The 23,864-nt window shown below is 39.4% G+C and overlaps 2 protein-coding genes across 12 annotated transcripts in view; both read right to left on the bottom strand.

Moving 5' to 3' along the window:
• The window catches only part of LOC117032117 (cell cycle control protein 50C-like), a 43,242-nt gene extending 39,794 nt beyond the window's left edge, over positions 1 to 3,448 (bottom strand). For 3 of the 4 annotated variants that reach the window (XR_004424683.1, XM_033123339.1, XM_033123363.1), the window contains exon 1: positions 1,904 to 3,448. Coding sequence is in view for 3 of the 4 variants with exons in the window: in XM_033123339.1 (XP_032979230.1) it covers positions 1,904 to 2,095 (192 nt within the window). In the remaining variant the exon portion in view is untranslated. The remainder of the gene's footprint in view (positions 1 to 1,903) is intronic. The other variant, XM_033123353.1, reaches the window with a different exon arrangement.
• A 3,553-nt stretch (positions 3,449 to 7,001) lies between these two features.
• The window catches only part of CMSS1 (cms1 ribosomal small subunit homolog), a 335,684-nt gene continuing 318,821 nt past the window's right edge, over positions 7,002 to 23,864 (bottom strand). For all 8 annotated transcript variants that reach the window (XM_033125717.1, XM_033125730.1, XM_033125724.1 and 5 more), the window contains 5 exons: positions 22,851 to 22,953; positions 19,943 to 20,003; positions 18,530 to 18,617; positions 8,706 to 8,794; positions 7,002 to 7,298 (listed from right to left, as the gene is read on the bottom strand). In XM_033125717.1, the coding sequence (XP_032981608.1) occupies positions 7,215 to 7,298; positions 8,706 to 8,794; positions 18,530 to 18,617; positions 19,943 to 20,003; positions 22,851 to 22,953 (425 nt within the window). In that variant the 3' untranslated portion in view covers positions 7,002 to 7,214. The remainder of the gene's footprint in view (positions 7,299 to 8,705; positions 8,795 to 18,529; positions 18,618 to 19,942; positions 20,004 to 22,850; positions 22,954 to 23,864) is intronic.

Below are 23,864 nucleotides of genomic sequence, written 5' to 3'. Positions count from 1 at the left end.
AACTGCATTCTAATTTTTAAGAAGTGATAAAGAACAGGGCTGTATTGTAACAGACAGCCAGCACAGCACACAGAACCGTGACTGCGGAAACTGGGGTTCTGCTTCAGCCGGGCTCTGATCCTGAGTTAAATCCTTAACCTCCAGGGTCCACATTTTGTTCTTCAGCATCATTTCATCTAGCAATTAATTGGTCTGTGAGGTCATTGTATTAATGACCATGAATTAATAATGACCATGAGTAGAACCATGAATTCTACTCCATGGTTCTTGTTGGAATTCTATCAATGCAGAGTTAGGAAAAAAAAAATGTCTCACGATCAAATGATTTTTGAGTAGATGACATCTGAGGTGCTTTCTAGCTCTAAAAATCTTATGAGGAAAACATATCTCTGATCCGTTGTCACATACTTTGGTGCTCAAGTGGCCTTGTAAGCCTACAGCTCTAAAATGACATCAAAGATTACAATCTGCTTCTCATAGCAGTTTGGAGAGGCAGGATTAGCATTCTGGCTTCAAGTGAACTGTGAAAAGGGCACTTGTGCCCCAGGGCTAAGTGAGAAGGCGGAAGCCCACTCAGAACTTTTTTCTACTAGGTCTGCGCTTGATCACACTGGCATGGGGTATGTGCCTCACCTTGTCACCCAATATAATGGAACACTTCCATGTGCAAAAGAGGATCCCACACTCTGGATGGTTTCTGGTTTTCTCGTGTAAAAGCAAAGTGTTAGAAACAGTCCTATCTGAAGTGTCTTTAAAAAAAAAATCCACTGGAAAATCCCCTTAACATTCTGATGAAAGCATTCTGTTGGAAGTTGTCTGCAGAGTGGCTTTGGCTAACCATGGACCGAGGTCCCCCTCACATGCATGAGGCTGCCTTTTACAGAGGGTGAGGGCGGGTGACCAGAAGGGAGGAAGCGGAGACTACACAGGAAGTGGGGAAGAACTAGAAAGAAAGGGGTTGGTGAAGAAGAAAACGGAAAAGTAAACAGGATGAGCAGTTATGGGAACTGAATGTGAACCTTGTAAACTGATGACTTTATCCCCTTCCACAAGGCCACTTTAATCGCTCCCTGCCATTTTGTCTCTGCCACCTGGCGAGGTCTAATGGTTTCCATATCACACGGAAGGACTCAAAAGGATTTAGGGGCACTTAATTCCTGGAGAGAGAAGCTGCCGGGAGGTGGGAGGGGGCAGCAGAAAACATAAGTAGAAAGTCAATAGGAGGAATGGGATCTGAACTGCTGTTTTCCTTTGTGAAGTCCTCACTATTTGCTCTAATCCAAATTTTTCAGTAAGTGTGTGTCCATTGTGTACTGGGCAATGTCCAAGGAAGAGGCTGTGGATATGTTGAACAAGACAGCCGGGGCCGAGCTCTCTGTGCATACCACACGCTGTTTTACCTCCTTAAGAGGCCAGAAAGCGTTGGGTCCTTGCCTTTCCTAGATTAAAGTGATGATCTCAGGGGGAGTTCATGTGCAAAGGGAAAGACACTATGCTTGAAAGTGGGGCAAAACTGAGACCTCTGTCTTTGGCTCGTCACTCTTTTTATTAATATGATTCATGGGCATCTGGCAGTCATTTGGCGTCACCTCTCCTTCTCTCACTTCTATCAACTGCTTGCTCAGTCCTCTGCCAGCATAAAAACCTCCTGACTTTCCCGGAGCCCTGTACAGTACGGCTGAGCCGACCAGTGTCAAAGCGATTGTCCTCAGGAGGGGACAGGGAGGAATGATGCCACCACACAGAGGCTCTGTCGTCATCTGCACCTGCCAGCTGGAAAAGGGATGTTCCAGTCTCATCTAGTTCCCTGTTGAGGGGCTGTCTTCTCAAACAGACCACTCATTTAGAGTCCCAAAGCTGACAATGTTTAGAAATTGCGTTAAACATGTAAGAAGGGACAAACCTCTATTTCCTTGGTGCTCTTTGCAGACAATATAAGGAGGATGCCCATGCCGAGGCAGAATGCTCCTGTGATAAAAAAGCCAGTGAGGACTTTGGTGGCTGAGAGCTGGAGCTTGTAGGCGGGTAATTGCTGCTGCTTCAAGGCGGTGCTGTCTGGCAGCCTGGACTGAGAAATCTGGGATGTATTGTCCATTTTGAAGCTGCAGGTGATGGAGATACACTTCTAAGACATTTATAACATGACTACTAATAGTAATACCACATAATGGTAATATTAACTTAAGAATGATGTGAACCTTCCTTTGTAGTTGCAGTCTTTCGGCTTCCTGGAATTATGCCTGAACCAGAACCGACATTCAGCAGAAGTACAGCTCTCCTCAGTCAGCCACTATTAGGTATATTTAACTTAGGTTCAAAAAGCTTTGTGCTAAATGCCGTGCTGAGAAGGAATACTCCTCAGCAGGATCTGTATAAACCAACATCTGGCCACACAGGGAAGGGTTCAATGGGCTATTTCTGAGATGTGGTGACTAATTCAAGGCAATCCCTTCCTGAAAAGGGGAAAATGGATTTAACTTTAAGGACTTGTCTAAATCCTTGGAGGTTAATACAAAAAATAAAAGTTAGGGCTCTCAGCTTTTTTTCAAATGTGGCTATCCCCTTACATGAATATAAACTAAATTGGGAAATGCTCCCAGATTACAGCAAATTTTGCTATTTGTGATAATGAGGAAGGGAGAAACAAACAGGGATTGTAGAACACAGATGTCTAATCTCAGCAGCTTCCAATTTTTTCACCCACAAGAAAGACTCCCGTAGAAAATGTAGTTTAAAAACATCTTTTCTAACCTTTCCCAAGCACATGCTTTGGAGTAGCCCAACTGAGGCCAGAGAAAGGAAGAGAAAGACAGATAATGATTAAATAATCAAAATTGCAATATAGTATTACTGGTTTGGCTTGCGTTTTTTAATCAGTTATTAGACATTCGTTAAGATCATTTTCAATAGGCTGTTAATTATTACTTCCTTTTCTTTAAGACGCAGTTAAGATGTAGAATTAGGATATTTTCCAAATTAGGTGAGCCCATAACTTCCTTTTTGATTAACATTGCACAGGAAATCCATGCCGGACTATTTTTGTCCTAAAGGAGGCGATGACTTTGACAAATGTACCTAGTTTAAAAGAATACAAAGTAAATGCAAATACTTACATTAGGAGGTTTCCAATTCAGAATCAAAGCTTCCAACCTGCAAGATTGGGGGGGGGGGGGAAGCACAAATAGCAATGGGAACTTTTCAGCACGGCTTTTGAATCTGGTTGGGAGGTGGTGATGAGTATTGCTGTTGGAACCAGACAGCCTTGTGTGAGAAGAAGGCAGGAAACACTTCTAGTTCACATCTACAATGTATTTTACTAAATAAACATGGTCAAGAGCTTGGCTTTAAAAGGCAGTAAAAGCCACCTGAAGCTGAAGATGAATAATATTGAATGCCAACTATAATTTAATAAATACATACGTAGTCATGGGATATAGAATACAGCATAGGGAATAGAGTCAATGAAATTGTAACATATATATATACGACGTCAGAGGGGTAATAGATTGGGGGAGGGGGGTTATCACTTTGCCAGGGGGGAAATGTCTAACTATTACATTGTTTTGTACACCTGAAACCAATAAAAAAAAAAAAAAGAAAAAAAGAAGGCTGGTTCCAAGGCCATTTGTTTTGGCCAATATAAGAATAAATATATTTAAAAAAAAAAGGCAATAATAGCCTTTAAGATTAGATTATCCACAGAGTTGGCCAACAGAATACCAGGTATGTTTGCAATCTAGGTACTTGATCCAACCTTGGGTGGGATTATACTACATAGATAACGCCTAGAAAAAGGGTCATTATAGTAACAAACTAATAAGAACAATATCTCTTAGGTTTTTTTTTTTAAATAAAAACAACAAAACCAAACTAACCAAAATCCCAAACTAAAAGGAGCTTCACAGCTAGTATATTAGAGAAACAGAACAAATAGGATATACACGTATATACTGAGAGAGAGAGAGGTTTATTATAAGGAATTGGCTCACAAGATTATGGAGGAGGTTGGCAAGTCCAAAATCTGCAGAACCGATATCCCAGTTGGCGTCTGAAGGCCAAAAGCTGCTATAGAATCTGGAAGAGCCGATGTCCCAGTTTGAAGGCCATCAGCCAGGAAGAGCTGCCGGTTCAGTTGGACGGCAGAATTCTCACTTACTCAGTGGGGGAGGGGTACTCAACCTTGGTTCTGTTTAGGCCTCCAACTGACAGAATGTGCCCCCCCCCATTACGGAGGGCAATCTGCCAATTACAGTGTTACTCTCATCCAAAAACACCCTCACAGAAGTACTCAGCATAATATTTGATCAACTATCTAGGCACCTGTGGTCAGTCAAATTGACACATAAAATGAACCATCACAGGCAGTAAGTGAACACATTTCTGGGGCAATGCTCTTGAGAGACAGCCAGATACACATTTTATAAGTACTTTCGTATTTACATATTTCTCTCTTCTAAATAAATCTACTTCAAGCATGCAATTGTATTTCATATGCTCTGCTTTTCAAATTTCTAGAACACGGATCTTAAACCTCAGCAGTACAGAAATTTTTGGCCAGATGTGTCTTTGTTGTGGGGGCTATCCTGTAGGGTTGTCGAGAACTGTCCCTGGCCTCTACTGACTAAATACCAGTCATAACTTTTTCACTAGATGCCGGCAGCAGCCCCCTAGTCGTGACAACCAAACATGTCTCTGCAAATGGCCCCTGGAGGGCAAAATCACCCCTGGCTGAGAACCACTGTTCTAGAATGATATGGAGGTGACGATTTGTTAGCAGCTGTTGTGTTGTAGTATCAGAAACCTCAGAGAGCGATTTTTTTAAGTCCTGGCTTTCATTTCTATTTAACTGCTGTGTAGACGGTCTCCTCAGGCATTACCAGTCATTTTGTCTATATGGGGTTGCCTCATATTTCACTGCCTTTTCCTATTAACTGCTGGGACACAAATGTACTAAATATGAGGCTGAATCAGGAAGTGGTTGTATGTGTGGGGTATAGTTACACCCACACATACTTACATGAACACATAATATTCACGATGGTCTCATTTTTTGGTTTTGGTAAGTCACTAATGGCTTAGTGGATTGGTCCGAATTTTGACATGCACAGACTGCATATCTCAATTTGCCAATCTGTCCTCTTATATACTCATGCTTGGTGTGTTCTTCCAGATTAATCTAAGACATGTCACTTGACAGGAAGTTAAATGCCCGTATTGGGAAGGCATATAATCCCTTTTTTTTCTTACTATTGGCCAAGAACACCTCACATGTTACGATTAAAGAGATTAAAATAATGGGCTAAGTTTAGCTATAGCTTGAATACATTTTCACATTGTGGTGGCTTATTTTCTTTTGCCTCTAACTAGGTGGGCCTGAGTCAGGGTCCTGCAAAACAGAACTTGCTTTTCTTTTCTTTGAGAAAACGCCCCTGCGTTGGGCTTCCAGACCACAGAGGGGCACCAGCAGCAAGTCATTAGTGTGTGGAAGTGTGTGTTTGCTGGAGTTCGACTTGCTAGAGTGCCAGGCTCATCTAAAATCTCACAACATTCAAATGTGGAATTTTATACACTAATGGTGGCATCTGTTTGCTTTTTTTTTTTTTTTTTAAATCTCTTATTTGTTTTATATGCTTGAGTCCCTAAACAGGCAATCATGGTGTTCAGAAGTGAAAATGGGAGATCTGGGTTTGACTTCTGGTTCTGTTACTTAAAACTTATGCATGTCCTTTCTGAGATTCAGTTTCATCATCTATTAAATGTGAACAATAGCACTTTTCCTTTAAACATGACAGACTGTATGCAAGTGAAAGCCCTAAATGATGCTTGACAGAGAATGGGTAATCAATAAACATTATTTAAATGCGTAAAAAAGTAAGTGAATTTGAGCAACAAAATAAAAACCAATAGTATTGAGTTATCATCCAAAGAACAAAATAAACATTCATGAGTCCATACTCATGTAAATAAACAACTGAACAAGCAAGTAAATGTGTAAAAGAGACAGCTCTTTCTTACAGAATTCCAATTAATACGTGTTGAAGCAATAAGGGAAACAGAAAAATCACTCTAGTAATAACGGTTTCAGGCAAGAATTACCAATGTTGCTAAAATTAGTAGGCAAAGTATGAGGAAAGGATATTTGCATAGCCTCAAAGTATTCCCCCCAAGATAGATATTAATCACAAAGGGAAAAATAGTAACTTTGCAGTAGAGAAAATCAGCAGATACCACCATAACTAGGTAGGTAGGTGATCAAGGTTGACATCACCAGTAATAAGACACATGGATATCATAATATGTACCCCCTGCTATGATGCATTAAAAAGGACATATCACTTCTGTGATATTCTGGCCCAAAACCTCAGAACCTCAAAACAATCGACAAACACAAATTGAGGGACATTCTACAAAATACCTCATCAGGACTCTCTCCGAACGTATCAAGGGCATGAAACAAAGGAAAGACAGTAACAGTCACTGATCCGAGGAAACTAAGGAGACAGGACGACTACATGCAATGTGGGATCCTTGATTGGATCCTGGAGTAGAAAATGCACATTAGTGGAAAAACTAATGAAATCCAAATAATATCTGTAGTTTCTGTTAACTGTACCATGGTTATACATTGCAAGAAGCTGGGGGAAGGGGATATGGGAATTCTCTATACTATTTTGGTAACTGTTCTGTAAGTCTGAAATTATTTCAACAAGTTGAACAGTAAATGAGTAAGACAGTTGTAGTTATATTGTTGTCTTTTATATGTTTACAACATGCCACATACACTTGCAGCCCTTTCTAATCACTACCACAGCCACCCTTCACTCTGGGACCAGGCGTTACAACTGACAGATCTGGTTCACATGTACCATCACACGGAATCCTCAACAATCCTGCGAGATAGCATCCCCATTCTGCAGATGACAAAACCGAGGCTCAGAGCGGGAAGCAGTTTGCCTAAGGTTTCATTTTTCCTACACAGTCACATCAGAGGCCACTCGGTGAAAGAAAAATAAGCTAGTGATACTTTATTATACAGAAAGTTGGCAAAGGACAGATTCATTTTGGTCAAACAGCTCCCATCAAACATTCCGAGTGATCCACCTTGTGATACAGTTAACATAATCAAACAACTGAGTGATTGCAGTGTACTCCAGAGCCATTAAACAAGATGCAAATCCCACTATGAAAACTGGAATTCTCATTAGGACCCAGATTTAGAAAAGGCCCAGCTTCAAAGATTCTGACTTGCACAGACTGAGGACTCCCATTTCCAGAAGTTCAAAAACCTCCTTTCTTATCTAAATGAGGAAAAAAAAAAAAGGTTAAGATCAAGAAAAGATGGTCTTTGTGAATAAATTCAACCATCTGGACTCCCTGGTATTGGTATTTATGCAGCTGTTATGAACAGAATCAAGGATGACAAAAGTCCTAACCCATATTTTATCCAGAGTTGAAAGTTACATAAGTAAAGGAAGAGGTAGTATATAAAACATCCGTTTTGTTAAAGTGTCGTTTGTTTATAGCCACTCAAAAAAAAACTCATACAAAAGAATCCCACTAAAGATATTCAAAGTGTGCCCAGATTATACATAATATTTTGATATAGGATAACTGCTAATAATAACATCAACATAATAAAAACAATAGGTGACAAGTTTTTTTTTTTTTTGTTACTATTTCTCCTTATTATTAGAATTAGAAAACTCATGGTGGACTATTCAAGTTTAACATTGCAACTGAAATTATCAATATGGCTTCACATGCCAGACATAAAATTGGTTAAAACAATTTTTAAAAAATCAGTCAGTTCAGGAGACAGAGTGAGTGTGATTCTGTGTGTGTGTGGGTAACTAAAAAAATTGTCTCAACTTGAAATGTCTGATATAACTCACCAATCAATTATAATCAGGTCTGGTCATTCTGGGGGTATAGTTTTATGTGTTAAATTAATTCATTCAGTATGTTTTTAGGAGTAATTCTATGTCTCTTCACAAGTTACTGCCATGATTCATTCCTGGCTGGTGACTGGCAGCCATGTTTTTTACTGCACAAATCCTTTTCTCTCCAACAGCTACTTCTGAACATCTGGCTAGATTGAAAAATTAGCCCCATGATAACATGGTGGGTGGCAAATCAATTTTTCACATTATGGTGATAATGGATTACTTTCATAAATACATAACGAGCTAATGCTATGCCCACAAAGGTATTCAGTCAGTCTTAATCCACTGAGACATCAAAAAATGTCCCCATCCCCCCCAAACCAAAATAGCCCTCTAACTTAAGTAAGTGGGATTTGGGGGATGTGGACATGTGGGCAACGAGGCAGATTTGTGTCTCCAAGTGTATTTATAAGGATGAAAAGCAAAGGTGATCATGTGTCTACAGCAAGGCACACGGAGATGTGCCAACTCCGTCAGATCTTCCTGTTTCTCAAAGGTACGGTACAGCTATGGTCCCCAGTGGGGCAGAGGCCATGGGTCACTTAGTGAAGAAACAAAGCTGATTCATATAAAACACATGGAAAGAATAGAGATATATGTAAGGGGTGAGATGGACTCTGTAATTGTCGTTATTTCAGAGTAACTTTCAAAGGCCAAAATGTGCTGGCTCCCCATGTCAAAGACTTTATGACTGTGTTTGAACTCGAATTCAATTTGGAAAAAAAAAGAAAAGATTAAAGGCAATTGCTGGTTACATGGTACCTCGGGAATGTCCATCATCCTCTTCAATTTCTGATCTCTCCAGTTCCAGTCAAAAACCAGAAACTTTAAGGGGTTCAAATTAAGGCCACCTGAAAGATACAGGGAGAGAGTTGCTGCAGGGAAGATCTCATGACATAGCTTATTAAAATAACTTTTTATTCTCCTGGTTGCGTTTTGCCTCATTTGCTGTCTTCTTCCCTGGTAACTAATATCTGCATATTAAATGCTGCCCTTGCCTGATGGAAAACAAATGCAGCTCTGAGACTTGCTCTCCTCATAATCTTATCACTGATTCTGAGGGAAGCAGAGACGATGCTCGTGCTAAGCTTGTCAAATGCTCAAGTGCTGGCAAAGAATCAATACCAAGCCTCCATTTCACGAAGCCCCAGAGAGTGCAGTTTCATTCCTGACAGGGATTTGATAAGCTCCCTGTGGTATGGGGTAGCGGCCCGTCAGAGGGGCTGAGTCCAGTGGAGTCTGCATGACTGAGGAGGTGAGTGGGCAGAAGGATGAGGATAGGGTTGGGAGATTAATTTGAGGCAGAAAAGGGAAAGAAGATGAATAGGTTCCATTCAAAGTCTGCTATCCTTTGAGACTGGTAAACCACTTAAGGACTCCATTCCCACCGTTTTCCTGTCTATCTAGAGACAATAATGGAATGTGGGGCTCGAGGGGACCTCCGGGACTGTCTGCTTCTCAGAGGTCTCAGGGTTGGGCACAGTTAGTTCTTCTCACTCCCCATGTTCTTCCCACTGCTCCAGGCTGTTACATGTTTCATGTGCAAACATAACTGAAGCCTTCCTTTATGTAACTGCAGCACTTCCCTTCAACTTTTCTCTAGGATTATTTTAATATTTTCCTCCCTGCCCAAAAGACTTTTTCACGCTTCTTATAATTATGATGCCTATTATTTAAAACTCTTTCTGAAAAATTAAAAATGGTAAAGACAGTGGGTTGATAGTCTTCCCTTAAAAATAACTTACAGGTGGTAAGTTATTTAAAAATCACTTACAGGCAGAGCAAGCAGATATAGCCTCTCTGGAAAGCAACTGGGCATTATATAATACTAGTTTTAAATGCTTACTATTTGATAAAACAATTTTCCTTCTATCACATATCTCAATAAAAACATCAGAAATTTAAACACAGTTTCTTGCAAAGATGATCACCACAGTATTATTTATAATAGCAAAATCAACACAAATATCCTACCATAATAGAATTGTTAAGAAACAATATAACTTAGAGTTAATTTATAAAATATATAAAGAACTCATACAACTCCATAGCAAAAAAAAAAAAATCTAATTTAAAAATGGGCAGAGGAACTGAATACACATTTTTCCATGTGTATTCAAATGGCCAAAGGTACATGAGAAGATGCTCAACATCACTAATTATCAAGGAAATACAAATCAAAACCACAATAAAATATCACCTCACACCTGTTAGAATGGCTGTTATCAAAAAGAGAAGAGATAAGAGATAACAAGGATTGGCAAGAATGTGGTGAAAAGGGAACCCTTGTACACTGTTAGGGAACCCTTGGTGCAGTCATTATGGAAAACGGTATGGAGGTTCCTCAATAAATTAAAAAACAGGACTACCATATGATCTGACAATTCCATTTCTGGGTATATATCCAAAGGAAATGACATGTTCACTGCAGCATTATTTATAATAGCCAAGACAGGGAAACAATCTAACTGTCCATGAATGAATGAATGGTTTTAAAATATGTGATATACATATATAATAGAATATTATTCAGCTATTAAAAAAGAAGGAAATCCTGTCATTTCCAACAACATGGATAGACCCTGAGAGAACTATAATTAAGTGAAATAAATAGGACAGAAAGACAAATATTGTATGATCTTACTTATATGTAGAACCTAAAAAAATTGAATTCATAGATACAGAGAACAGATTGGTGGTTGCGAGAGGTGGGGATGGTGGAAATGGGTGAAAGTGGTCAAAAGGTAAAAATTTCCAGTTATAAAATAATTAAGTTCTGAGGATATAATGTATAGCCTGGTGACTATAGTTAACAATACAGCATTGTATATTTAAAAGTTGCTAAGAGAGAAGATGTTAAAGGTTCTCACCAGAAGAAAAAAACTGTAACTATGGGAGGTAGTTGATTTAACTAAACTTATTGTGGTAATCATTTTGCTACACACACACACACACACACACACACACACAATCATTATGTTGTATACCTTGGACTAATAATACAATATTATATGTCAATTATCTCTCATTAAAACTGGAACAAAACAACATAACTTTACAATAGAATATTACAAAACCATTAAAAGTGGAAAATTAAAACTATTTAATGACAAGGAAAGTCCTCATGAGATATATTAAGTGGAAAAGGTAGATCATAAAGTTAATGATATACAGTATGAGCTCGATTTATAAAAATATATACAAAGTGAGGAACTTCCAGTCAAGATAGTGGAGTAGGCAAATGCTGTGTTCACCTCCTCCCACAACCACATCAAAATTACAACTAAATTATAGAACAACTCTTGAGAACCACCTGAAGTCTAGTTGAACAGAACTCCTATAACTAGGGAGAGAAAGAAGTCACATCGACTTGTAGGAGGGCTGGAGATGCGGAACAGCTGGGCCCATACCCACTTGTAATGGTTAAGAATCAGGAAAGATATCTGACTGTGGAGGTCCCCCCCAAGGAGTGAGGGGTGCCAGATGCACCCTGGGCTCCTCAAACCACACCACCAGTGCTAGGAAGAGGAGTCCCCACACATGGCTGTGAAAATCAATGGGGATTCTGTTTGGGTGAGACGGAGGGCTGCTGGAGTCCCAGGCATTCCTCTTAAAGGGCCCATCCATAGACTTACTCACTGATGGACTCACTTGCTCTGAGCTCCCGTGCTAAGGTAGCAGCTTGAAAAGTGCCAGGGACATATGGGGAGGAACTGAATTGTCTGGCTTCTGGAAGAAGGCTGAAGGGGCAGCTCTATCCAGGACAGAAGTGCTGGCAGGAGCCACTGTTCCTTTGTTGAGCCCTTCCCACACCCAGCCTGCAGGCTCAGGCTGGCACCAAATCTGAGTCTCCATCAAGCCAGCTAATGCTGCTTGTCCAACCCAGGTGATTCCCTGAGGACTGACCTTACCCAACTGGCTCACAGGCCTGAACCTCTTTCAGAAGCTGTTTCTCACAAGCGGCCAGTCTCAGCCTGAGCTGTGGACTTCCCTAAAATCTCTGAAAGGCCCACAAATACCAAACAAGCAGTGGCTGGCCTCAGAGTGCACTGTACCTCTTGCTAAGCAGCCCCCAGCCTGGCACCAGTGGCAGCTAGCCTCAGTTTGCAGCATGGCCTCTCCCAGCTGCCTCCAAGCCCATCACAGGCAGCTACCAATTGCAGATCATTTAGTGGCTCTTACTAGGTGGCCTTGGGCCAGGAACAGGCAGTGGCTGACCTAAGACTGTACTAGAATCTTTCTCAAGAGCCCCAGAACCAACGTACCTGGTAGCCAGCTTCCGACCACACTACAGCACCACCCAATTAGCTGGACAAATGACACACCCAAAAGGTGGACTCAGCAGGCAGCAGAGCCTCACTACAGAGAATCCCACTCTGTGGGGGTCAGCCATAACACAACAGCTCATCTGCTGTAGTCACAGCCAGTCTTCACAGCCAGTCAGCCTGAAGATCAATCCCACGCACTGATGTGCCAACAGCAATTGAGGGTCAACTACAACAGGAGGGCACACACAACCTACACAAGGGATACCCCTGCAGCATCCAGCTCAGGTGACCAGAGAGACTGTGCCACTGGGTCTCATAGGACATTTACTATATAAGACTAAACTCCCAAGACTGGGGGATATAGTAGATCTACCTAATACATAGAAGCAAACACAGGGAGACATCCAAAATGAGGAGACAAAGAAACATGTCCCAAATGAAAGAACAGGACAAAATTCTAGAAAAAGACCAAATGAAATGGAGGCAAGCAATCTACCAGATACAGAGTACAAAACACTGATTATAAGGATGCTCAATGAATTTAGGGGAAGAATAGAGGAATTCAGTGAGAGCTTACACAAAAAAAATAGAAACCATAAAAAAGAACAAGTCAGAAATGAATAATACAATAACTGAAATAAAGAGTGCATTAGATAAAATCAACAACAGATAAGACAAAGAGCAGAGACTCAGATAAGCAATTTTGAAGACAGGTAGCAGAAAACACCCAATTGGAATAGCAAATAGAAAAAACAATAAAAAAGATGAGGATAGTTTAAGGGACTTCTGGGACAACATCAAGTGTAACAACATTTGCATCACAAGAGTACCAAAAAGAGAAGAGAGAGAACAAGGGATTGAGAACTTACTTGAAGAAATAATGACTGAAAACTTCTCTAATCTGGCAAAGGAAATAGAAATACAAGTCCAGGAAGTGCAGAGAGTCCCAAACAAGATGAACCCAAAGAGGACTATGCCAAGAGACATCATAATTAAAATGCCAAAGGTTAAACACAAAAAAGACTCCTTTTAAAAGTAGGAAGAGAAAAGCATTTAGTTACATACAAGACTGTCAACTGATTTCTCAACAGAAACTTTGCAGGCCAGAAGGGATTGTCATAAAATATTCAAAGAGATGAAAAGCCACGACCTACAACCAAGATTACTATACCTAGCAAGGCTCTCATTTAGAATCAAAGAAGAGATAAAGAGCTTCCCAGACAAGAAAAAGCTAAAGGAGTTCATCACCACCAAACCAATTTTACAAAAAATGTTAGAGGGATTTCTTTTAAGAAGAAGAAAAATAAAGAGGTGAAAAATATGAATAATAAAATTGCAATAACTACCAATAATTATGTTAAATGTAAATGGATTACATATCCAATCAAAAGACATAGAATGGATAAGAAAAACAAGATCCACACACATGCTGTCTACAAGAAATCTTCTTCAGATTGAAAGACACATACAGACTGAAAGTAAAAGGATGGAAAAGATTTCATGCAAATGGAAACAAAAAAAAACTGGAGTAGCAATACTTATATCAGACAAAATAGACTTTAAAACAAAGACTATAACAAGAGACAAAGAAGGAAATTTCATAATGATAAAGGGATCAATCCAACAAGAAAATATAACCCTTGTATATATTTAGGTACCCAACATAGGAGCACCTAAACATATAATGCAAGAATTGACCAACAAAAAGGGAGAGATTGACAGTAATACAGTTTCATAGGGGACACCCCATTGACTATAGTGGACAAATCTTTCAGAGAGAAAAATCAACAATGAAACAGTGGCCTTAAATGACACACTAGACCAGATGAATATAATTGATATTTTTAGAGCATTCCATACCAAAGCAGCAGAATATACTTTTTTTTTTCAAGTGCACATGGAACATTTTCCAAGAAAGACCACACGTTATGCCACAAAACAAGTCTCAACAAATTTAAGAAGACTGAAATCATATCAAGCATCTTCTCTGACCACAATGGTATGAAACTAAAAATCAATTACAAGAAGAAAACTGAAAACCACACAAACACATGGAGGCTAAATAACATGCCACTAAACAATGAATGGGTTTACAATGAGATCAAAGTAGAAATCAAAAGATGCCTGGAAACAAATGATAATGAAAATACAACAACCCCAAATCTATGGGACACAGCCAAAGCAGTTCTAAGATGGAAATTCATAGCAATACAGGCCTATCTCAAGAAATAAGAAAAATCTCATATAAAGAGTCTAATGTTACACCTGAAGGAAACAGAACAAGAACAAAGCCTAAAGTGAGTAGAAGAAAGGAAATAATATAGATCAGAGCAGAAATAAACTAAACAGAGTCTAGAAAACAATGCAAAAGATCAATGAAATCAAGAGGTGGTTCTTTAAAAAGATAAACAAAACTGATGAACCTTTAACCAGATTCATCGAGAAAAAAAAGAGGACCCAAATAAACAAAATCAGAAATGAAAGAGAAGAAGCGACAACTGACATTACAGAAACACAAAGGATTATAAGAAAATACTACAAATATATAATTATATGCCAACAATTGGACAATCAGAAAGAAATGGATAAATTCCTAGAAAAACACAGTGTTCCAAGACTGAATCAAGAAGAAACACAAAATCTGAATCGACTGATAACTACTAACAAGAGTGAATCAGTAATCAAAAAACCCCAAAAAACAAAAGTTCTGGACCAGATGGTTTCACAGGTGAATTTTACGAAACATTCAAAGAGGAATTAACACCTAAAGATTCTACCAAAAAAGTATTAGAACCGATAAATGAATTGAGTAAAATCACAGGATACAAAATTAATATTCAGAAATCAGTCACATTTTAATGCACTAATAATGAAATATCAGAAAGAGAAATTAAAAAATCAATCCCATTTATAACTGTACCAAAACACAGCTAGGAATAAAGTGAACCAAAGAGGTAAAGGACCTGTACTCAGAAAATTATAAGACACTGAAGAAAGAAATTGAATATACAAATATATAAATGGTAGCATATACCATGCTCATGGATAGGGATAATTAACTGTTAAATGTTCGTACTACCCATACTACCCAAAGCAATCTATAGGTTTGATGCAATCCCTATCAAAATACCAATGGCATTTTTCACAGAACTAGAACAAATAATCCTAGAATTTATATGGAATCACCAAAGACCCTAAACAGCCACAGCAAACGAGAAAGAAGAACAAAGGTGGAGGTATCATGCTACCTGATATCAAACTATACTACAAGGGCTATAGTAATCAAAACAGCATGGCACCGGCATAAAAACAGACACATATATCAATGGAACCGAAAAGAGACCCCAGAAATAAACCCATACCTATATGGTCAATTAATCTGACAAAGGAGGCAAGAATATATAATGGGGTAAAGATAGTCTATTCAATAAATGGTATTGGGAAAACTGGACAGATACATGCAAAAAAAAAAAAGTGAGACTAGAGCACCTTCTTACACCATATACAAGAATAAACTCAAAATAGATTAAAGACTTTAATGCAAAACTCAAAATCATAAAACTCCTAGAAGAAAACATAGGCAGTAAACTCTCTGACATTGATTGTAATACACATATATTTTTTTGATATTATCTCCTAGGGCAAGGGAAACAATAGAAAAAAATAAACAATTTTTTAAAATTGTACTGGGGAATATTGGGGAACAGTGTGTTTCTCCAGGGCCCATCAGCTCCAAGTAGGTGTCCTTCAATCTAGTTGTGGAGGACGCAGCTCAGCTCCATGTCCAGTCTTGGACGTGCAGGGGGCGCAGCCCACCATCCCATGCAGGAATTGAACCGGCAGCCTTGTTGTTGAGAGCTTGCGCTGTAACCAACTGAGCCATCCGGCCGCCCCAACAAATTTTTAGTTTGATGTAGTCCCATTTGTTTATTTTTTTCTTTTGTTTCCCTTGCCCGAGGAGATATGTCAATGTCTGGAAACTCTCCTTAATATATAATAATGAGTTATGTATAATAAAATGAATTATGTATATCATATATATACATAAAATGAGTTATGTCATTTGTCTCACTTTGTTAGATTTCCAGTTTCTATCCAGTGTGCTAGAAATGTTCTTTCTGAAGATTTTGTGTGTAGCCTAACACCTGTGGTTAATGAATATTAAACCCTTCATCCAATCAGAAATAAAAGTTATTTTCCTTAGTATTATAAAAAATCAACAGCTCCTTAAATGATTTTCCTACTTAAATGAAATACGCTTTCATACTGAGTTCTCACAACTCTGTAGAAATCTAATTTCAACAATACGTAAAGCTTCATTTTTCTTCTCTCCTTTTCTTTTAAATACGGAGAAGAGTGGCCCTATTGTATGGGGGGCCTGGTGATACACACCCATAAAAACCTGTATTCCAGGAAAGAGAGGGGTGAGTCTTTGGCTAAGAGCTGTGGGAGAGACAGAGTCTATCCTCGGCTTCTCCTGTTGCCCAGCCAATCTCTCCCGACTTTGTGTCTCACAAATAGACTACGAGCACCTCTCACCTGTTCCTTCACTTTCATCACTCTCCTATTTCCACAAGACAAAAATCCAAACTCCTCAGTTTACTGTCCAAGGTCCTCCCTCCACAATTTTTCTTTCCAATTGAATCACTAGCTACTACAGCACACGAAATCTCCAACGAAGAAAGGTGGTGGTCTCTCCAGTAAAAATAATAACTAGTATTTGTTGAGTTCTTAAGGTACAACACTTCCTGTGCTGAGCTCTTTACTGGCATTTAATTTTCCTAAGAGTCCTTTGAGAAAGGTACTGTTACTATCTCTGTCATTCAGATAAAGAAACAGGTTTAGAAAGATTAAGTAAGTTGCCAAGGTCATAGAGCTGGTATGGCGAGTTGCTGGACGTGGGGTTTGAATCCGGAGGTCTGAGCTCACAACAGGGACTCAACCTCAACGTGGTACTGCCTGCTTATCTCCTCTTGCAGAAATGCCACCTGTATCTGCCAACCCTCCTGATTCAGCTGTTCTCCCACTATGACTGCTTTTCTCACATCTCCGTACTTCAAAGCTCCTATTTTAATCCTCCCACCCTCCAAAGATCAGTTAAAGAGTCTCCTCTGTAAAGCCTTCCCTGCGGATTCAGCCACATCAATGTCTCCCTCATTTCAACTCCTCTAGGACTTGGAAGTGCTCTCGTGGCCCCGGGCAGTTACTCCCTCATGTTGTCAATCTCATCCCATATGCATTTATCTCTTCCACTAGTTCAGGAGCTTTCTGACTGGGAAAGGCTCAGGAACTAGGAAAGCCTAGACTGAGAGCCCCTGGGGGGGCCACTTAACCCTTGGGAGCTTCAGTTTTCTCTCATAAGAAATAAGAAAGCCATCCTGCGAGGATGATTTGAGTCCTAAATGAGATATGTAGCATGTTTAGCATAGTACTAAGCACAAATAGGAACTCAAAAAATATTTGTTTCCGGTCTTCGCCTGGGTACTCCAACTTTGTTGCTTGTAACGGCACAGAACTCTGTATATAGTGGGTTTGTTTAACCCTGGATGGCTTTCATCTGGAGAGAAACTCTAGTATTTTTATTTTTTGTTCGCTTCCTGGCAAATGACCATATCTATACTGATGAACACATTACTTTTAGATATATAAAAAATCCAGGAGGTGATCCAGAGAGTTATAAAGTAGTGTTCTATTATTATGTTAAAGACATAATTTGGAAATGAATATTGACAAGAAATCTTTAATCTGGCAGGTAGAACAGGTAATAAGATCATCAGCAAGTTGGCAAGATTTTAGGCTACTTACTGCTTTTGAGAAAGTCAACAAATCCACCAGTGGATGTTGTCTGGAATACTTTCTGGGTAAAGCATTAAAAGAGAAATGCATTTGGAGAAATATTCTAGAATACTAGTATTTCATCCATAGCAACTGCTTTTTTTTTTCAACATGTTTTATATGCTAGCCCTCAAGTGAGGAACCAAGACTCAATTAAGCGAGAGGGAAATACTCAACACATCCAGCTCTACAAATTCCAGAGGGTGTAAACTCATGGAATTAATTGTGGATCCACTAAGATATGTAAAGCAATCTAAATGTGAATGTATTTAGGCGGGCACAGCGCTGCACTTTGCCACAGTCCTTATCATTTCCTATTTCATTATACCTGCTGATTGACTTTAGAGACTAACGGCTGAGTTTCTGACTCTTGAAGTAATGCAGAGGTCTGGTTTCACTGCATCACACATGTGGTTTCCCAAACTCATGGGAATAAGGCAAACTCCCAGCTCCGAGCAGGAGTGTCACTGCGCCTTTTCATACCTTGTTTCACAAGTTCTTTAATCCTCCCTGGAGTTCCTACACCCAGGTGCACGGCACGCTTCTCCAGCAACTTTACCTGCTCCTGGACCTATTCCAAGATGGAAGAGAATAAAGAAAAGTGTGACATTGAGATTTATTAAAAAATGTATGTTTGGCTATTCAGACAACCAAAATGTATTTCTCATACATATGTGGTGGTCTTTTCCTACAGGTCCTGAGTCACAGCTCCCCAAGCTCTTGGAATTTCTTAAGTATTCAAGGTGAGAAAGGTATCTTTTGTGATCTGAATGAGGTGACCTTTGGAAGTACCCGAGGATGGGGACTGGTTGCCCGGAGAACCAATCTTGTTATTGGAGGGTTGGAACTTTCAGTCCTACTCCCAACCTCCAGGGAGGGGGGAGAGGCTGCAGGTTGAATCGGTTGCCAATGGCCAATGATTGGCCAATTCATTGGCTAATGCAATGAAACCTCCATAAAAACCCGAGAGGAAGGGGTTTGAAGAACTTCCAGGTTGGTGAACATGTGGAGATTCGGGACAGTGGTGAGCCTGGAGAGGGCATGGAAGCTCCACACCCTTTCTCCATGTCTTCCCTATGCATCTCTTCTATCTGGCTGTTCCTGAGTTATATCCTTTTATAATGAACTGGTGACCTAGTAAGTAAAATGTTTCTCTGAGTTCTATGAGCTGCTCTAGCAAATTAATTGAACCCGAGCAGGGGTCATGGGAACCTGTGATTTATAGCCAGTTGGTCGTAAGTACAGGTAACAGCCTGGTCATGCAACTGGTGTCTGAAGTTGAGGGAGGGGATATGTGTGTAGTCTTGTAGGACTGAACCTTTTACCTGTGGAATCTGATGCTATCCCCAGGTAAATAATGACAGAATTGAGTTAAACTGTAGGACATCAAGTTGGTATCTGGAACATGGCTTGGATGTGTGGGTAAGCACCCTCTCCCCATGTTGGAAATTGGGTCCAGGAACTCTTTTCAAAGAGTCACTACCAAGTACAGTCATACGCCAATTTAGAGCATTTGATCTAAAAGTCAGAAAGCTAAAAAGCAAATGCGGCAACCCTTGTTTTGGGTCAATTTCTAGGGCAAAGAAGGTTAATATGAAGATAGAGAAGAAAACTGGTACATCTTCAGAGTCCAGGGGTCAAACCTCAGCTTCTGTGCGGGAACCTTGGAGCTCGGAAGAGCAGGGACTGCTGTGGGGGAAAGGTGGGCATGCAGAGAGGCAGGGAACAGAGAAAACCAGAATGGTTGTTAAACGTGTCAGATAAGGAAGGAGGCACCCAAGGAAACACCTGCTAAGGAGATAAGAAGAAGAGGTTGAAGGGAAAAAGCTGAGGTCTAGGAGTGGCCTTTCAGGATCAGTCACCCCCCCCATCAGAAACCACAGGCCCTCTGCTTACCTTTATGTGTTTCGCAAATAATTTCATAACTTTGCTGTCTCCTTTGAATGCTGTCATCGACCTAATGAATAGGAATAGATTAATGCATAAGAAAACTCACTCATTCTGGGCCACATCGACTACATAAACATTATGTTTTGCTTTATTCAAAAGAATATGTGCATTTGGGTGTGTACATATATGCATATGTATGTGTATATATGCGCACACGTAAAACATTCTGAGATTTTCAGATTAGCCCACCTCTGAAATGAAAGCGGACTGGACTTTTATTCAGGCTTCTAACTCTGTTATACAAGGTTAGCTTAGGTTTCCTTGATTATTGAAAGGCGGACCTGCCCTTCACGTGTAATACAGAATTTCTGTATTTCAGGTCCCCAGGAGAGCCTTTATCTTCAAACTCTGCAGTATAGCTCTCATACAGAATTTGGTTGTGAGAAAAACCGTTGAGCAGTGGTGCCAGCCTGCGCTCCGTGGAGCCCAAGGGCGTCTACAAAAGGTTATCTGGGGCTGCTGTGTGGGGAGTTGGGGATTAGCTGATGGGGGGAGCAAGAGCGCTTATGTCCTTCATCAGAGCAGCCCCCCACTTTTATCTACTTTGTAGAGTGAGCTTTTCTGTAAAATTTTATATGTGGAAATGCTTCAGATGTAAATGGGTATAAAACAAACAATATTTTAGTTGATGTTTGGGGCAAGAACTAACACGGAAATACTGCTCGGAATATGACTTTGCCTTATACATATATCATTATTATGTTTGGGGAAATATTATTGACCAGTAGGAATCTATGAGGTTGCAAATAGAGAATCACGTTATACAAGCTGTGTTGCACTTGAATTTTTACTTACACATAAGCTTTCTCCAGGGCAAGGTTAGCTTGGAAGACAATTTAGGGAACATATTTAACATAACTCAGGGTTCTCAAGAGAGCAACTATTCTTAGAAAAGTTAGAATTATTCAACATTAGTCTATGAATAGGGCTCGTTGTGCCCACTCAAAAATCACCTTTTGCAAATCACCTAACCTTGAAATGGATCACAGTTACCAGGGACACAGAAAAACACCGAGAATTTGTAAATGAAGTGTGACAACATACTGCTTTCATGCCCCTCAGAAAGGCATTTATGTAGAGCAAACGCTAAAATCAACCTGACAACTTGTTTTTAAGAGGCCACCGCTTTGCCGTTACTGTTTGAATCTGAAACGAGTTCTGTGGTGGTTGTTTTAAAATGCTGAAAAGTCACTGTGAACTCCCATGATTTCGGAACCAGCAAATACAGCTGCCCAGAAGCAGTTGGAATCTTGAAGATCAATTATGTTTAGAGCGGAAATAGTTGAAAGAGACACTTTTGTTTTACCCAGAGAGCGTGTGGTACAATTTAATGTCTGTGCCTAGTGGGGAAAGGAGAGTTTGAAGGACTTTAATGACTGCTTTTCTAAATTCATCCTCAGATTACTTCATTTGGAGAAATAGATGCTACATAACTACTGAGCGTCTGCACCTTCGTCTATTTGATCAAGTCGCTCCTTCTTTAGGACTTTTTCTTTACTTTGTCTTTTGTCAAAGCTTGGCGCAGAGCCTGGGAGATGGCGAGTCCCAGTAAATCCCCTTTTACTCTGACGGTTCTTCTCTGGAAGCTGAATGTTACCCCACACCCAGCGAAAGCCTTTTTGTTTATTCTATCTACAAAAACTACAGTAAGTGACAAAGTACGTGAAAGCACTTAGTAAAGCACTGACAAATTATCTCTAAAATACAATCTTTACATTTAAATTTTTGGTCCATTTGGAATTTATCTTGGTATAAGAAGTGAGATATGGATCCAACTTTATTTTTCAGATGGCTACCTGGTTGTTCCAATATTATTTATTAAATAATCCATATTTCCCTACTGATTTGTCACCTTCACCATATGGTACATTTTCATGTACCTATGGGACTATTTCTGAACTTTCAGTTCTGTTCCACTGATCTGATCTGCCTGTTACGCACGTGCCAATCCATACCGTTTTAATTATTGAGACTTTGTAATACATTTCGTGTTTGTTTTTTTTTAAATCTGATACTATAGGCATAACATCCTCTCATTAGTATCTTTTTCAGAATTTCCCTGTGGACCGATTTCTTCTCATGAATTTAGAACTAGTTTACCTAGTTTAAAAACAGTTCTTTTGGAGTTGCATTGGAATGTGTGAAACTTGCAGATTATCGTAGGTAAAATAGCCATCTTTAAAACACTGACTCTATCCAGGCATATAGTATGTCTTTTTGTTTATAAAAGATCTTTTGCATCGCTTATGTAATATTTTCTTTATATAGGCTTTGGTAAGTTTATTTCTTGGTATTCTGTCTTGTTATTTTAAATGAGTTCTTTTCTTCTATTTTTTCCTTCTAACCGGTTATTGTTCCTATGATCTCCCTGCTTTCACCATATGTTCTCCACACAGCAGCCAAAGTGATCCTTTAGAATGATTATTCAGATCATGTGACTCCTCTGCCCAAAATCCACCAATGGCATCGCATCTCAGGGCCCTTTGCGCTTACTCTCCCTTCTGCCAGGAATGCTCCTCTTACATACCTGCTTGGTTTTTCTGCTTTACTTTGTTCACGTCTCTGCTCAAATGTCACCTCCTTAGAGACGTTTTCTGGGACCACCCTTTTAAAAGTAGCCCCCATCCACTTCTATCCCTTTGCCATGCTTTATTTCTTCTTCTATAACTTATCACTGCCTGACTATAATGTACTATATTTATTTGTTTCTTGTCTGTCTCCCTCACTGGAAAGTAAGTTCTATGAGAGTGGATTCTGTTCACTGTTACATCTCCAGCATACAGAATGTATCAACTTGGCACAAGTCGGTTACTCAGAAAAACATGTACAAAATAGAATAGGTGAAGCCTCCAACCTAATGAGCTCCAGGGCTCGGACGGCAGAGCTGCAGAGGATCAGCATCAGGACCGATTTCTTCTCAGTATGGTTTTTGCGAAGTTTTACCCACTTAGGGCAGACTGCAAAAAAGGCCATAAGAAAAATATTACTCTAAATATAGCAAAATAGGGCTCCCAAAATTGCGTATTCTCCAATTACTTCTTTGTTAGTGTTTAGGTAAAATAAAATATAATGAGCACTCTTTAGAGTCTATTCTCTGATTATTCTATGTATTAGATTAAAATGAAATATCATTAATGTACAATACAAAATATGTAATATGCCAACTAGCTAAATGGAAATAGTTTTAGTTAGACTAAGTAAAAAAAAAAAAGCTTGAAATAATGCATTTGCGATATTTTAATTTATGTTTGATATTTAAAGGCAATGTTGATGAGGAAAAGAACTCTGATTCAATAATGTTAAATTTTAAAGGGGCACAGCATAAGATATGAAATGGAAATGACATTAAAATAATAGCAAACGTTTGTTAAATACTGACACTGTGCTAGGCAGCTTACATACATTCTTTTGCTTAGTTCTCATAATCTAGTGAGGGTGATTCGATTATTACTTACATTTACTGAATTTGAGGCTGAGGAAAGTTTATAAACTCAAGTAGAGTGTCACCAGAACTGATTAGAGTTTGAAAGAAGAATGCCAAATCTCTATATCTAAAATATTTCACTGTTGGTTACAAATAAATGACTACCTCTTATAAATACCATAGTTATTATTGGCGACACACAACATGTATCGAAAAGATCAAATTAGATTGAGGATACAATAGTCATGGTCTGAGTTCTGACGATGTGAACAGAATTTCAGAATCTCATAGTTGGAACAGAGATCACACAGTCCAACTTCCTTATCTTTCAGATAACAAAATTAAGTCCCAGAGGAGTACTCAGTGACCTTTCTCAGGTCAAACAGTAAATTAGTGGGGAACTCAGATTAGAACACTAATTATTCTCTGGATTCCTAGAGTAAC

Source organism: Rhinolophus ferrumequinum, chromosome 2 (assembly GCF_004115265.2).
Source record: "Rhinolophus ferrumequinum isolate MPI-CBG mRhiFer1 chromosome 2, mRhiFer1_v1.p, whole genome shotgun sequence".
NCBI classification, from domain to species: domain Eukaryota; kingdom Metazoa; phylum Chordata; class Mammalia; order Chiroptera; family Rhinolophidae; genus Rhinolophus; species Rhinolophus ferrumequinum.
This window is presented reverse-complemented; position numbering and strand designations above follow the sequence as displayed.